At 33.1% G+C, this 14,359-nt stretch overlaps 2 protein-coding genes across 2 annotated transcripts in view; one reads left to right on the top strand and one right to left on the bottom strand.

Moving 5' to 3' along the window:
* The window catches only part of LOC117610861 (trace amine-associated receptor 1), a 274,562-nt gene that overhangs the window by 153,162 nt on the left and 107,041 nt on the right, over positions 1-14,359 (bottom strand). The gene's annotated exons all lie outside the window — the stretch shown is intronic.
* Positions 1,536-2,462, top strand: LOC143305532 (uncharacterized). Its single transcript, XM_076689561.1, has 4 exons — positions 1,536-1,563; positions 1,711-1,938; positions 2,024-2,091; positions 2,315-2,462. The coding sequence occupies exons 1-4, from the start codon at positions 1,536-1,538 to the stop codon at positions 2,378-2,380; spliced, it is 390 nt and encodes a 129-aa protein (XP_076545676.1). The 3' UTR covers positions 2,381-2,462.

The raw sequence follows: 14,359 nt of genomic DNA, 5'->3' as shown, positions 1-14,359 counted from the left end.
GTGTACGAATTTGAATTTGCTTACTTGGAAATGTTTATATCCCACTTGGTAACACTTAAGTACTTATTTATTTACACATACACTAGTGGAATTATGTGGGGTGTGCAGGATGCGAAATAAATTTCGAAACTAAAAAACTTGCGCTATTATAATCGCGAGATGTGACTCGTACGAATTCCTGGTTTCTACTAAAATGCGCATCAGCACAGAGACGCGTGCCGGGAGGTGGCCGACTTCTTTTGTTCTAAAACGGCGCTGCATACGGTGTATCATTATGCCATAAATCATCAATCGATAATACGCATCGACAGTGCAGGAACCAACAAATTAATTCTGGACACTTTTAAATTTTTACTTAAATTTCGCATTTATTCAAATTATTTAATATATAATCATTTATATTTTATTTTCTAATTTTAGGGCGTTGCTTATATACAAAAAATTAGTAAAAAGTCCATTTACAGCCATACTTTTAATATACATACAATAAAAATTACAATTTCAACATATCAAAAGGAGATAGAAAAAAAAATTAATATTTCGTTGGATATCCTTTCATCCTGTGATTGGCTATTTCACATCGTGCGACGTTTTTTGTTGCCAGGCGCAAAAACAAAAATAACAACAAAGTTTAGATTTTTTTAAATTAAAATTTTAAAACATTTACAAACCAAATCATGATTAAATATTAGGTATAAACATTATAGATTACAATAAAAATATTACGGTATCAATTTAGCATAGAAGAATATACATTTTCTGCACAAATATGAAATAAAGAATATTTTCATTCAACGTGTCCAGAATTAATTCCACCAGTGTATGTATGTACACTCGCACAAACAGTTTTACATTCCGTTTCTAACCTGAGGAGCCTACAAGTAATATAACTTAATATTATACATTAATTGCAAAGTAAAAATTGTTCAAAACATACAATATGATTACTAAAATGTATAGAAGAATTAATTATTGGTTAGACTAGTAGACATGTAATCAAGTTATTTTAGAGATATTTTTTATTTTATGCAATCATTCTATACAATTTATTAAGTTTTAGTAAGATAGACTCTCGTTATATGTATTACTGCAAACAACGTTGTTCCAAGCACTCATTTGAAGGGGCACAGGGGAGATAGAAGTGTATAATTTTCGTAGATTATGATGATGAAGGAGCGGCTCTAATATGCTTGAAAATTGTGTGAACCTCAAATTGCTCTCGTGGCAATATAACAAGAACCTGTTATATTTAAAACCAGTTTCCCTTGCTCTATTTCTTTAGCGTTGATTGGAATAATCAAATATGAGGTATTATCAATGTTCATATAACTATAAATTGATGGTTTGAATCTGCAAAATTATTTTCTCGATTACATTGATAACATTGTCCAACACGAATTTTGTTTTCCAATAGCCATTAGGTGACCGTTGTAGAGCTTCTCGTTCTGAACACGAATCCGAAAACCGAATTGCTCTATCACCCTCAGTTTTCGAAAATCACGAGTTTTTGCAAAAACTTGTATTTTGGGTGGGAAATGAACTATTACGCGGACATTCGCATTGGTTTTAAAAGATAGAGGATAGTTTCCCGAATATATCGATTGTATATACTTATTATATCACGTGATTCTGAACAGATGTAAATGTCGATGAAAGTTTAGAAAACAGCCGACGCACGTATTTCCTACGTATTACTTTTGTATTTTTAAGAAAAATTCAAGAGCGGACACCATCCCGAGAACGGAGTCCGTCTCGAAGACGACATCCGTCCAGAGCGTTGTCCCTGCTTCCTCTGCGTCGAAGCAGAAGACGAAGTCTATCTAAAGAAAAAACTTCCGGAGAATACACCTCGTGATGGAAAGAGTATAGACTGTACCGGGATATGGCCCCGAAATACAGGAAGCATGTATATAGATACGTCACGATCAATTAGAGTAGGTCAGTATTTGCATGAGTATACTGTTTCAATCAAACTTATGCATTGTAATTGACATAACCTTTATGTTTGTTTTTCAAATTACAGATCACCAACCTGAAGAAGGAGGTCAAGGAGTTAAAATATGGGAGAAGATGGAGGAGGAGGAAGAGAAGGTAGGGGCGGGGGGAAAGCCCCAAATTTTTTTATTTTTAAATGGAAAGAAAATATAAAGAATAAGGTGTTTTTTTTATATTTCCTCAGCTCACTCTTTCACATTCCACATTACTAAAAATAATGTCAATTGATGTATGTGTAGTAAATGTATACAATTCCTAGCAGTTCCTAATCAAGGTGAAATCGGTCTGTGGCAGTATTCTCATCTTTCCCTGTTTCCAGATTCCAGACAACAAACAGCAACAACCAAAGGAATTATATATATTATTACAACATCTTGTACGGTGAGTTGTCTATTCTTTTCTCTTTATCACGACAATCTCTTGGTCTCGAAGCTATCCCATTTAGATCGTTCCCATAGTCCAAGGTATTCTCAGTTTTTGTTTCGCAGCATTGCGAATTTATAATTACAAGCGTCAATACACAATAGCAATCATTGTCAATCAACAACCATCAGGTCTTCTTATCGACGGTAACAAACACACTGCAATTAAACTGAAGCCTGTTCAATACATTTAGCCTACCTGGCAAGGACTAATCAACAAAGGAACGAATAACCAACCGTTTATTATACGAATTTAGAAGTACGTTCCTTCACGGTCAATAATATAACTCACAGTTACTAGGAAACATACTAAACTGGTCGGAGTCATAGTTTGTCACGTATTGAAGCAATTACTATTCAAGAGTTCGGAATTTCCAAACAGTAAATAGAATTTCTAAGGACAAGGTTCTAAAAATCAGGACGTCTATTTTAGAATCCATATTGTCCACAAAACTCGCGACAAGCAGTTTACAATCTTTTACGGGTGCCTTCACCTTTCTACAGTTATCCAGCTGGACAAAACAAACGCCTAAACCTTTTGTCAGATTAATTCTGCAAAACATCAAACTTTCACTCCGTGCCATAAACAGGACCCCCTGTGATGCACAAATCAACCAAGTCAAACAAAACCCTAAGGGGTCCCGAACCATCTAAGCTGCATACTCAGGCACCAACGGTCACTTGACCATATACATCTAAGATACAACCCAAACGTAAGGGTCTTGAGCCGTCTGTCGCTCACGCCTGGGTCACTGCCGGTTCGGGTCATAAACTTTGGCGATTTCCACGTGCATCACAGCCTGCTGGGTTTTCCGGTAGCTTACATGGGAAATGTCCGGCGAGCTGATTTGCTGAACAGTTCAGCCTATCGCCAATAGCTAAACTCAAAACGTTTACTAATTGGCCCTTTTGGTCAACGCCTATCTCGTCGGACTACCTCTCTGCGGCTTCTTGCTGGACGTTTTTGACACGGACTTTCATTCGATCACAAGTCTTCAAACAGTTCACTCAGCTCCAACGTTTAGAGTCACTTGTCATATTCAAGTCAACTTCGAGTCATCGGGATTTTCCAACTCTCCGACCAGTGGAGTGTATTCGAACAAATATCGTACCGCTTGTTTCACAACACCAGATTGTATAAGACTCTTAGTAATATAATATCATATTTAATCTAGATCTAATCATTTATTACCCTTAATATTATAATAGATCTTAAGGAGGCACAGATTTCGTGGTGGTATCAATCGGTGACGAAACAATATCGATTAACATCGCGAACGCGTACTAAAAAACAGTTTTCTAATATTAAAAATCTACTGTCGATCGAGGGGCGACTTACAAGACCTTTGGTCTTGGAACTTTTCCCATTTAAGACATTTTGCCATTCTCTGTTCTATAATTTCTTTGTAACAATAGTAAAATTGTAACGCCTCGTCGTCGATCGAAATCAAAGTAACAAATTTATATTATTCAAGTACTGAATTCGTTAATGATTGCGTATAGTTAAATTCTCAAACGTTCCTTCTACGCCATAATTTGTTATATTCCGCTATACTGATTAAACTATTTCATTATTTTGTCCACAACTACGTTTGTTGAACTGTTAATCTCCGATCATTCCTGTTATACGCTATTTTGTTAATCTTTACTAACTTTGTTAATTATTATTTATTTTGAATTACACAATCAGTTCACGGAAAAAACCGCCTCATTCCTTCAAATTACCAAACACTTTCATATCTTGTATTTCCACGCTTACCAACTCTGTACTACTCTAGTACTAGCCGTGCTGAAGTAAAAATGGCAACACCGCGGGAGTCCGGTCTGAATATATCAACACCTACCCTACTCTATCTGCCTCCCGGGCTCCCAGACTCTCAACCAATCAACGTCGTCAGACTCCCGACTACTCTCTGGACTTCACATATAACCTCTTTGGTTTCGTTCCAATAATTTCGCTTGTTTCAAGGTTTTTATTAACTTATATACACGTTTATCAATTCTTAAATGTTTCAATTTGATCCAAAGATGGTTTCATTTTGCTTCATACCTAAATTTTCTTGAAACCACTGTAAATATTTTAAATATCATGCTTCAAAACACCAAACTACTTCGAGAGTACACAAAATATATATCACATTTATAACAATTTTATACTACCACATCACTTCTACTTGCCATAGTTGCAACGTTTATGTATTGTTTATACATAATTAACACAAAATAGTGTATATTACTACAGCTTTTAATTAAAAAAGACGTTAATTAGAATTCCGAGCACAGGACTCTGTTTTTGAAAATAGGACTCCCGATTGTCACGTGAGCGGTGTTGCCACGTTGTTCAGCATGGCTAGTACTAGAGTCGGCTGTGACCGAACCCGCAGTCACAATTTACTGTTTCAATATTTTAAAAGTAAATATGTTTTTCTATGCTGGATATAAAAATCTTTAGTACATAATTTCTCTTCGTATGTAAACTTGAAATACTTCTGGACCTTTAAGCGTCCAGATGTAAAATAATAAGATGTAAGATAATATTGAGTAGTGTCTATTTCATTCTTCCACCTTAGTGTATGTTACATTAGATTATTTCATATGTTGTTAAAATTTGCATTAAAGAGTCATCAATATTTTTAAAATCTGTTGAATAGTATTATCGTGGTGTAGTACATACAAAATTTCCATCGATTAGTCAAATTAACAATGAAAAATACTATTTGGACGTCATGAAACGTTTGCGCGATTCAGTTCACAAAAATGTCTGAATTTATGAAAAGAGGATTCCGATGCTCATTCGAAACATTTCTGTAAAGAGTTCAACGTAATTTATCTCGCAAGTATTGATCAAACACCGTGGAAATTTTTTCTATTTTTCCGATTGAAATAACTTTTACGAAGACGTTATTTTCAATTGATAAAGGTGATCAAATGTGCTTTGCTGAATAAATCCTCTTAATACATAAGTATTTCTTATGAAAGTACATATGTGCATTTGTAATTTTTTTAAATTTATAATCTGTTCTTTTAGAGTCTAACGAAAATCCTTAGTTAAAATTTTTAACCCTTTGCCTCAAAATGACGTCTCAGTGACGTCATGTGATTTTGAAAGCTACTCACCACATTTGTTTTTATACAAATACAAAAACAGTTAATAACACTCGGTACAGTATAATCGCGATTAGGTATCGGATTATTAATGTTCGGATAATCGAACGATTTATATTAAAAACACATTACGTACGAAAAATTTGAATTTATTACCTACATAACATATGCATTACATAAATATTGTTTACTCATTTTTGTCCTTCCAATCTTTTTGCGCTGCTAAATTGCATGTTTTCTGTTTTTTTAAAAGAGTTAAACGCACGAAGTGTAATAATTAATTTTTCCGACCATCCTCCCACACCTTCACCACATATTATTTTAAAACTTTCGGTACAATATATAGAACTTTTCCTATACAGACGTAACTAACACAACCGTCTTCGCTTTAGTAGCTGTCATCGTCAAGTGTCAAACAGCCGTTGACGCAGCGGGGGTTCAAACCTGATTATCTATAGAGTGTCCTATTCAAAACTTTGAACATACGACGACTGCTGTAGTGTTGCCGGCCGCCAGAAATTTATTTAGCCTAACCTAACCTAACGATTTTTGTTGTGTTGGGTTGGTCGGTTAGCTTGGTCGTCATACGACAAGGAAAGGAAAAGTTAGAAAAAGTTACAAAAAAAATGGTTTTTACACGGGACACCCTATAGGAACGGAAGCCCATATCGCTATGGTGTCAACGGCTGTTCGACGCTTAACGATGGCTGTGTTAGTTACGTCTGTATAGGCAAAAGTCTATGTCGGAAACTAATACGAAGCCGCAGATACCACTTAATATTTGGGGTCGTCTACCTGTTCTCAACCAACCCTCCTTTCATGTCGATTCGCGACCGGGGACATTCGGAACTACAGCCTTTCTTATTGTTAGTCTGGCATCTCCGGATTAAATTGAAAGTACAATTCGCATGTTTCTGCCGTGTGTCTGTTTACGCGTGAGCGCCTGTGTGAGCGACAAGGATGGCTTATTTTGAATATCAGCTGACGATCCAAATCTAGGTCATGTTGTCTGTTCTCTGTCAGTCAGTCAAACCAAACTCTCGGTACGAGTAGGTCGTTTCTTGTCGCGAGGTTTAAATACCACTGTTTAACTTTATGTATAACCGCTTTTAAATATACCTACTTTCGATATTTTCTCTCGAAATATTTGCGGTAAAACATAGTTCTTTCCAATTTTCCATGCGTGAAAATTTACATAAAAATTGTGGGAATCAGAGATGAAAAAACGTTATAAACAATTGTTAAAATATAAACGAATTTATTGCGATATCGCGTTTTAATTGTTAATAATGGAATTTTTCCATGCCTATGCTTATGCAATGTTCGATAAGTTCACATATTCATAGTTCACAAACATGATCAGAGACATTGTAACATCATTGGCCAGGATCCAACGTAACATTACAGCAGATTCCATCTGTTGCAAACTATGTACTTATGGTCGGTGTACTTGTGCGGTTGTAAAAAATAGAAGAGGGAAAAGTGAAGAAAAATGTACATAACATAAAATTGAAAAGAGAAATTTTGTATAAAAATAATAATCCAAATAACAAGAACAAGAATCAATATAGCGATGATGAAGATAAGAAAAATCATTACTTTGATTGCCTAGTAGAAAGAAAGTGAGGGATGCATAAAAAAAATAATTATATGTTTGTTACAATTTATTGTCCATAATTGTGTTAAATCTTATGCTGTTTAAGAAATATCATATATTTTTAACTTTTTTTTAAATTTATAAACAAATATTTTACTTTCGTTTCATTTATGGTAATTTAGTTCAGTAAATATTTTGATTTTACTACAATTAAAATTGTTATTATCGACTCTATTCTGACGTGTTATAATTTTTTCTCGTTTTCATTTTTAGTTTATAATTATGATATTATTTATTTATTAGTGTAATTAGGTAGAGGCCAGGGTGTGTCTAGCCCGCCCTAAAAATCTGGACTGCTCCCGTTCTAAAAATGTGGACATTTACTATTTTAGAATTTTTAGATTCCAAAATTACTAAATTTCGAAACTTCAGAATTCAAAAACTTAACATTTTCAGATTTTTTCCTTTAAAAATTATCAAATTACATATCTTCAAATTTCAAAACTTCAGAATTCAAGAATTTCAAAACTTTTTCAAAATTTCAAATTTTCAGATTCGCTACCATTCAGAATTCCAAAATGCCAGATTACCAATATTAAAAATTTCATACTTTCTAAATTCCGAAATTCCAGGTCCTAAAAATGTAAAAACTAAAATTCAAAAATTCCAGATTTCTAAAATTATAAAATTTCAAAATCTTTAAGGGACCTGGCCAACCACAGGAAAAGGTCCAACTTACGCCGATGTATTTATTCGAAGCCAAAGAGTTATAATTTCAATAACGTCAAAAAGATATATGAATTTGAAATATAAATATCTACCTTCTTCCAAACTCCAACAGTCTTTGTGAAATACTATTTCAAAGTTAAATTATTACTTTTGACCCCAGGTCATCTTCCAATATAAATGCACAGTTGTTCGTCGATACTGCTGCATCAGCATCAAATTCTTCGCTGTCCTCGTTCGCGATTGCTTTTTAATCGATTATTCCTAATAATTATATAAAATCGTTTAACGGAAATTTTGCAGAACAGTATAATTTTTCACCATATCTTAAATCTTGAAATCACTGTTTCATAATAATGAGACCATTTCAATGGTTCATCAATTCTAATTATTAAAATTATGTTAAATAGAATATACGTCAGCAATTGAATAATAATCACTAAATGCTTCCCAGAAGGATTATTTAATGGTTTGATAATTAGACATTATTCTGCAGTACAATGTCACCCCATATAATCGACATTTTGCGTAAATTTTAATAATAAAATTTTGTGTAAAACGCTTTTTAAATTTAAAACGATTTCGTTTATTATTTTTATAACAATTTTATTAAATTATCATTTTAACATATTTATTCATTGATTATTATAAAGAATTGTTTAAATTAACAGATAGTTTTATTTTTATAAAAACTCAATACTTTCTATCTATTTTAAAATCTTTCTGTATACTATTTTTGCTCAATTATTTCTTTAACTTTTTCCAAATAAAATGCAATGATCTTAAATAAAAAGACGTAAATAAATGTTTTCTTTTGGTGTATGAAACATATTATATTAAAATATGAATTTTCGAATTTTCGTGGGTTAACGCTGCCTAGTCCTGTTTATGATTTTAATGAACTAGAAATGTGTACATACATCATTGTCTTTTCACGCGTCTCTTTGTCCGGCCACTAATCCAGAACCTATACAGCTGTCAGCTGTTCAAAAGCAAAACACGCGCTTCGGAAGCTGATATTTCAATTTTCAGTTGCTTGTAATCAGAAGCCATTCCTCATCGCGTGCGCATGCACTTGGAAATATTCCACATGAGGGGCGCAAGGAAGAGCTTTCTCTGTTGTAATTTTCCGTTTTCATTGTCCGCGCTCCTCCGATCTTGTGTTTCTTTGTCGAGTGCGTGTCACTTGGAAGCGATTCCACACGTAGAACACGAGAAAGGGGTTTGAGGTTAAAATAATAATTCTATTTTTTTTTTATTTCTTTCCAATAGTTTCAATAGTTGAACCGTTAAATACATACATCTCTATTAAAAATCTGAAAAAATAAAACTGTAAAAATATGAACGTGGTCACATAAAAAATTAAGGTAATAATATAAATAAATATCGGTTTTCAATTTTTTGTTCAGAGGCAACTGGGTGATACACAGGCTTCCCTAGGAAAAATGGCGATGCAGCGAATGCAGCGAAGCCGGAATTCCCAAAACTTTAATTTTAATGATATTAATATTAAAAGTAATTTTGAAACAAAATAATATAATTTTTAATTATTGAATGTTATAAAATTTAGTAGCCTTCCACCACTTGCACATGAACGTTTAAGAGGGAGAATAATTAATATTAATTTTATTATTCGTATTTCTTAACCCTTTATCTACCGAAAGCCTATTATTAATACGTTCTCTGACAACCAATACCAATCAGTAATCCTTGGATATTATTACAAATTCACCTATAACTCAATTAAAATAATAAAGGTTAGGCGTACTTCAATTAAAAAGAAATGGAAAGAAAGGGTTTCATCTTTTAATCTTTAGTTACTGTTAAGTTATAAGGTGATTGCTTATCTTAATTAATTATACATTAAATTTTATAATATTTAGCACTATTTTAAATTACTTCTAATATTAATACTCTCAAAATTAAGATTTTCAGAATTATTGTTTCCTCTATACCGCCATTTTCCCTAAAAGACTCTACTTTGATCGATACTGTACAGAATATACTTTCCTTGGTACTGCAATTCTTGAATTTTGGTTCCAGTGGTACGCATTTATGAAAAGGTTGGGAAGTGCTGTATCTGGTATGCAATATCCACGTAGACAAAAACAAAAGAATAGATAATAAGAACACTGGGTGAGATGATTACCGAAAATCAAGAAAAAACATCGTCACTGATTTTGATAAGGAATGGCTTATCATTAAAGAATAAGGAAAAGTACAGTCGGCGCTCCCTAATTCCCCGACATATAATTCCTCGTTAGGAACGCCTCGTACTTACACGCATTATTCACACAAATGCGCGCATTCGACTTTCTCACCTAGCTGTGCCATCAAAACAAGTGAATACCTAATGACCATGTGAAAAGTCAATGTGTCACAGACACAAAAGAATTGAAAACAAGGCTCGTATGTAGGGATGGGATCAAGTATATTGTAAATAGGTTCAAACCTAACTGGATAGTTTCGAATGTTTCATAAGTACTTTGAAGGAAGACAGCAGTACTTTCAAGTAGACTCGAACCCAGATGAGAAAACTTCGAACCATTCGTAAGTATTTTAAAAAACGTAAACAGCACTTCCAAGTATATTTGAACCTTTTATGAGTACATCAGTTTATAGCCTACAATAGTTTTCTGTTTTTTAAGTTTTCACTTTTCAACGCCTCGGCGCCATTGGTACGGCGCACAGTGGGACAAAACTGCTTTTGGCGATCAAAATTCTGTAACTTCGGTTCTATTGGAAATATTTTAATGAAATTTTGGGAAGATTTTGCCTATATTACGGTACTTAAGTTGTATCAATATAAAACATATTGAACTACAGAGTGTCAAAATATTCACGTATAAAGTGTAACGCGTTCAATATCCATCACCTGTTAGACATATTTTATGTCATTTAACAAAAATTTGACTCAAAACTGTTAATAACTATAATAAAAACGGATGTAATAATTAAAAAATGACAAGACATGTGTTATTATAATATATTTATTTATATTTATTATGATCTATACCAAATCATTCGTGAAAATAGTTTCGACAATTATGAAAATTTATTATGGCATATTGCAAGGCAGAAATAAAGTTTTGGATGACGAATATACACGTCGAATGCAGTTAACTAGTTAATAATCGTATCTGGTACTGCTTTTCCATCATCGTGTGCAGCGGCCAAGATGGATGTAATTTCATTCAATCGCCATTTATTTGAACAGTGGCAAGTTGGGGCAACCGTTTTATTCTGATTCTGATAGAGGAAGGTTCACTCTTTCCTGCAGTAATAATTAAACATGTGACAAGTTGTGGCATTTTTTTAAAATCAAACGCAAAGTTAAGATTTTAGTTAAATGTTCTTCGTTTTAATCAGATCCTATTATTTAAAAAGTTGTTAACATTTTAACTTATTTTATGCACTGAATAGAATCTATACTAATCTAGTAACGTTTATAATTCATTTGAATTTTATCCTTCCGAGTAAAGTTCTTTACAATCGTACATTGAAGACCACAGCAAAACGGAAGCAAATATGAAAAAACGTATTGCACTACGTTAAACTACAGTTTATTCTCTATCGATGTATGTAAATAGTTTTTCAATTTTCGAATTCACGAAAATCGACTTTTGATTGCCGAAAGCCGTTTTGTCTCACTGTGCGCCGCCGCAGCAGCCGAGACCGATACAATAATGCACTCACAACAGCCATTCGCATTTTACTCACACTCGCTCAGACTTCGAGTACAACTTGTGAAAGGTTCGAATCTTTATAACATCGAACTACTTCCAAGTACATTTTCGAACCTACAGCTACTCATTCCAGAGTTCGAAACCAATTTGCAATGGCGGCTCGTAACTAAAATTGCTGGGGGTGCTGCTCCAGAAACTTTGTAGCCTTTGTTTTAAAAAATCGGCACTGCTCTCTCTCCCTCGCAGCCTCGCGTGCAGCTTCCTATGTGCACATGCGCACACAGTCAAACACCACGCCGCTGGAACTGTGAAGCGCACAGTTCCATACAAAGATTTTTGTATCTTTTTCATAAACTGGAGGATAGCTACTGACATTAAGCTTAAGGATTATATATTGTACAAGTATAAAGAAAGAATAAAAAATAAAGGACTCATTATATTAAATGTTATCGATAATATCAAGTGGAAATAGGGAGTGCTGCAGTTCCACAGTGCCTATACGCGAGCCGCCACTGCCAACTTGTATAAAACGATTACTTCACAAATATACTGGTTGAAACTCTTTTGTTTCTGAATAGTAATCGAAATCTATGAAATGAAACCTGGTTATTGAAATTGACTCGTATGTCATTGATGCTCGATAATTCCTCGTTTCTTAAAAGTGCCTGCTTCCAAAGCTCGAAATGTGGAGAATTATCGAGTGCCTACTGCATGTAAGCATCTAAAAAAAACCTCTAAAAAAACAACAGAGTTTATATTGTATATTATATATAAGTGAAGAATATAAAAATTAACAAAACAGAAAAAATACTATATGAAATCATAGAGGAATCTAGAATAATAATACCAAATGGCAGAAGTAAATCAAACTTACAATTAGATGGACAATTAACTTATATCGACGCAAAATGATGTAGAGTGGAACCTCGATTATCGGAACACCCATTATCCGAACTCTCTATTATCCAGACGTTCTATTATCGGAATGTTCTATTATCCGAACAGTGCATTTCGTACTGTCCGTACATAATCCATGCTGTATTTACATTTACATATTTCCTTCTACCATAATTATTGAAGCTTATTAGTAAAATAGAATCTCTTCCAGAATTTGATCAAGAATTAGACGAATGTACTGACGACGATGATAATGATGTGCCCCCTCATTCTGAAGCATTTGTACACTGGGCTCAAACGATTGTGACCGAACCGTTTTATAATATAGATTAGTGGCCGACTTCAAATGGTTTTCAATTTTTTGGCGAATATTTCTACGAAATTTTCTAAAAATATTTGCCAAAAATGTTAAAACCATATGAATTCGATCATTAATCGAAAGGAGTTCGGCCACAATTGTTTGAGCCCGGGGTATTTCCCAAAAAGATTTGGCCTTAGATTTGAGATGGTTTGAGGTACAAAGGAAATGCAACACCAAGGAATTACTTGTACATATTAATAAATACTCAGTGTTCTAAGAAACAGGCGATTTTTGGGGTCTGTTTAGGGTCAGTCTTTAAAGAAATTAAGAATTTTTCCAATCGTATTAAATTAAATTTAATTGAAATTAAATTTCAAAGACACATGTAGGTGAAATTGAAGAGACAGAGCAAGAGGAAAGAAGAACAGAAAACAAACTAATCTAATATAAAATGATAAATACAACAAGTACTAAGAAACGAAAAAGGAAAAAAGAGTCTAAGAAATTGAAACAGAAACAAAACCATCAGATAATCTGATGCTTTTACTTACACAGTTTTCACTTACACAGTTAATAACAAAAATAAAAGATTTAGCCAGCATGCTTGGAATAACAATACCCAGAAAAATAAATAGAACAGAGATTGCAAGGAACAAAACATGATAGAATGGGCAATCTTTTAAAGCTGGAATGAAACTAAAGAAAACAGGAAAAGCATTAAGAATAAAAAGGAGAAACACAGGAAAAGAAAACCTACCAAGAAAGCTCTGCCAAGACATTATAAATCAGTCTAAGAGAAAACACTATAAAATTGCAAGTATATGTATCAAACGTAAAGAATACAATAAATTTTTTGAAACTAGTAACAAAATTAAAAATTAAAGCTTACCCAAAGTAAACATAAAGGATTGAAAGAAATATACATTGTAAATATAATTTAATACTATTACCTAATCATTAGGTCCTAATGAAATAAAGGCACCTATACTTCGATCATGTTACATTTTTGGTGTTCTTGACTTTGTATCATTTTTTTTTCGGACGTCTACTTCGAATTTTGGTAAAAATATTAAAACTAGGGGTGTGTGGATTGTCTCGAGTTTCGAAAATCCGAGATGGAAAATTTCATTTTTGTTAAAAAAGTTTCGTTTCAATCAGGAGATCATCTCCTACATATTTACAATGTTTCATAATTTTTTGATTTCCAGATTCGTTAGTTTTTTCAGTGCATCAAAATCCCAGCGATCTTGTCCGAAGTTTTCTTTCACGTCTCGATCTCGAAAGTTTGGTATCTAATTAAAACATGTCCCACCTCCTTTAGCTCTCACAATCAGTCATATTACTTATGTACTTAGTTATTTGCTCCAAAATATGTAAAAAAATATTTTATTTTTATATAAAGATATAAACATCTATATCCTGCTTAATAAATAATAATAAAATAATTAAAATATTTTTTTATGAATTATGTTAAGAATACATCAATACTTTTTGAATAGAATATAAAACACTTTTTACTTTTTAAAAGTTCATCATTCTCTTTTAACAAACTAACATGAAATTTGTTGAAACAATCTTAAACTTAATTCGAAAATTTACACAAGAAGCAAAGAAATATATCAGGTGTTAT

This window comes from Osmia lignaria, chromosome 8 (genome assembly GCF_051020975.1).
Source record: "Osmia lignaria lignaria isolate PbOS001 chromosome 8, iyOsmLign1, whole genome shotgun sequence".
Lineage (NCBI taxonomy): Eukaryota > Metazoa > Arthropoda > Insecta > Hymenoptera > Megachilidae > Osmia > Osmia lignaria.
Note: the sequence above shows the minus strand (reverse complement) of the source record. Positions and strands in the feature narration are given on the sequence as shown.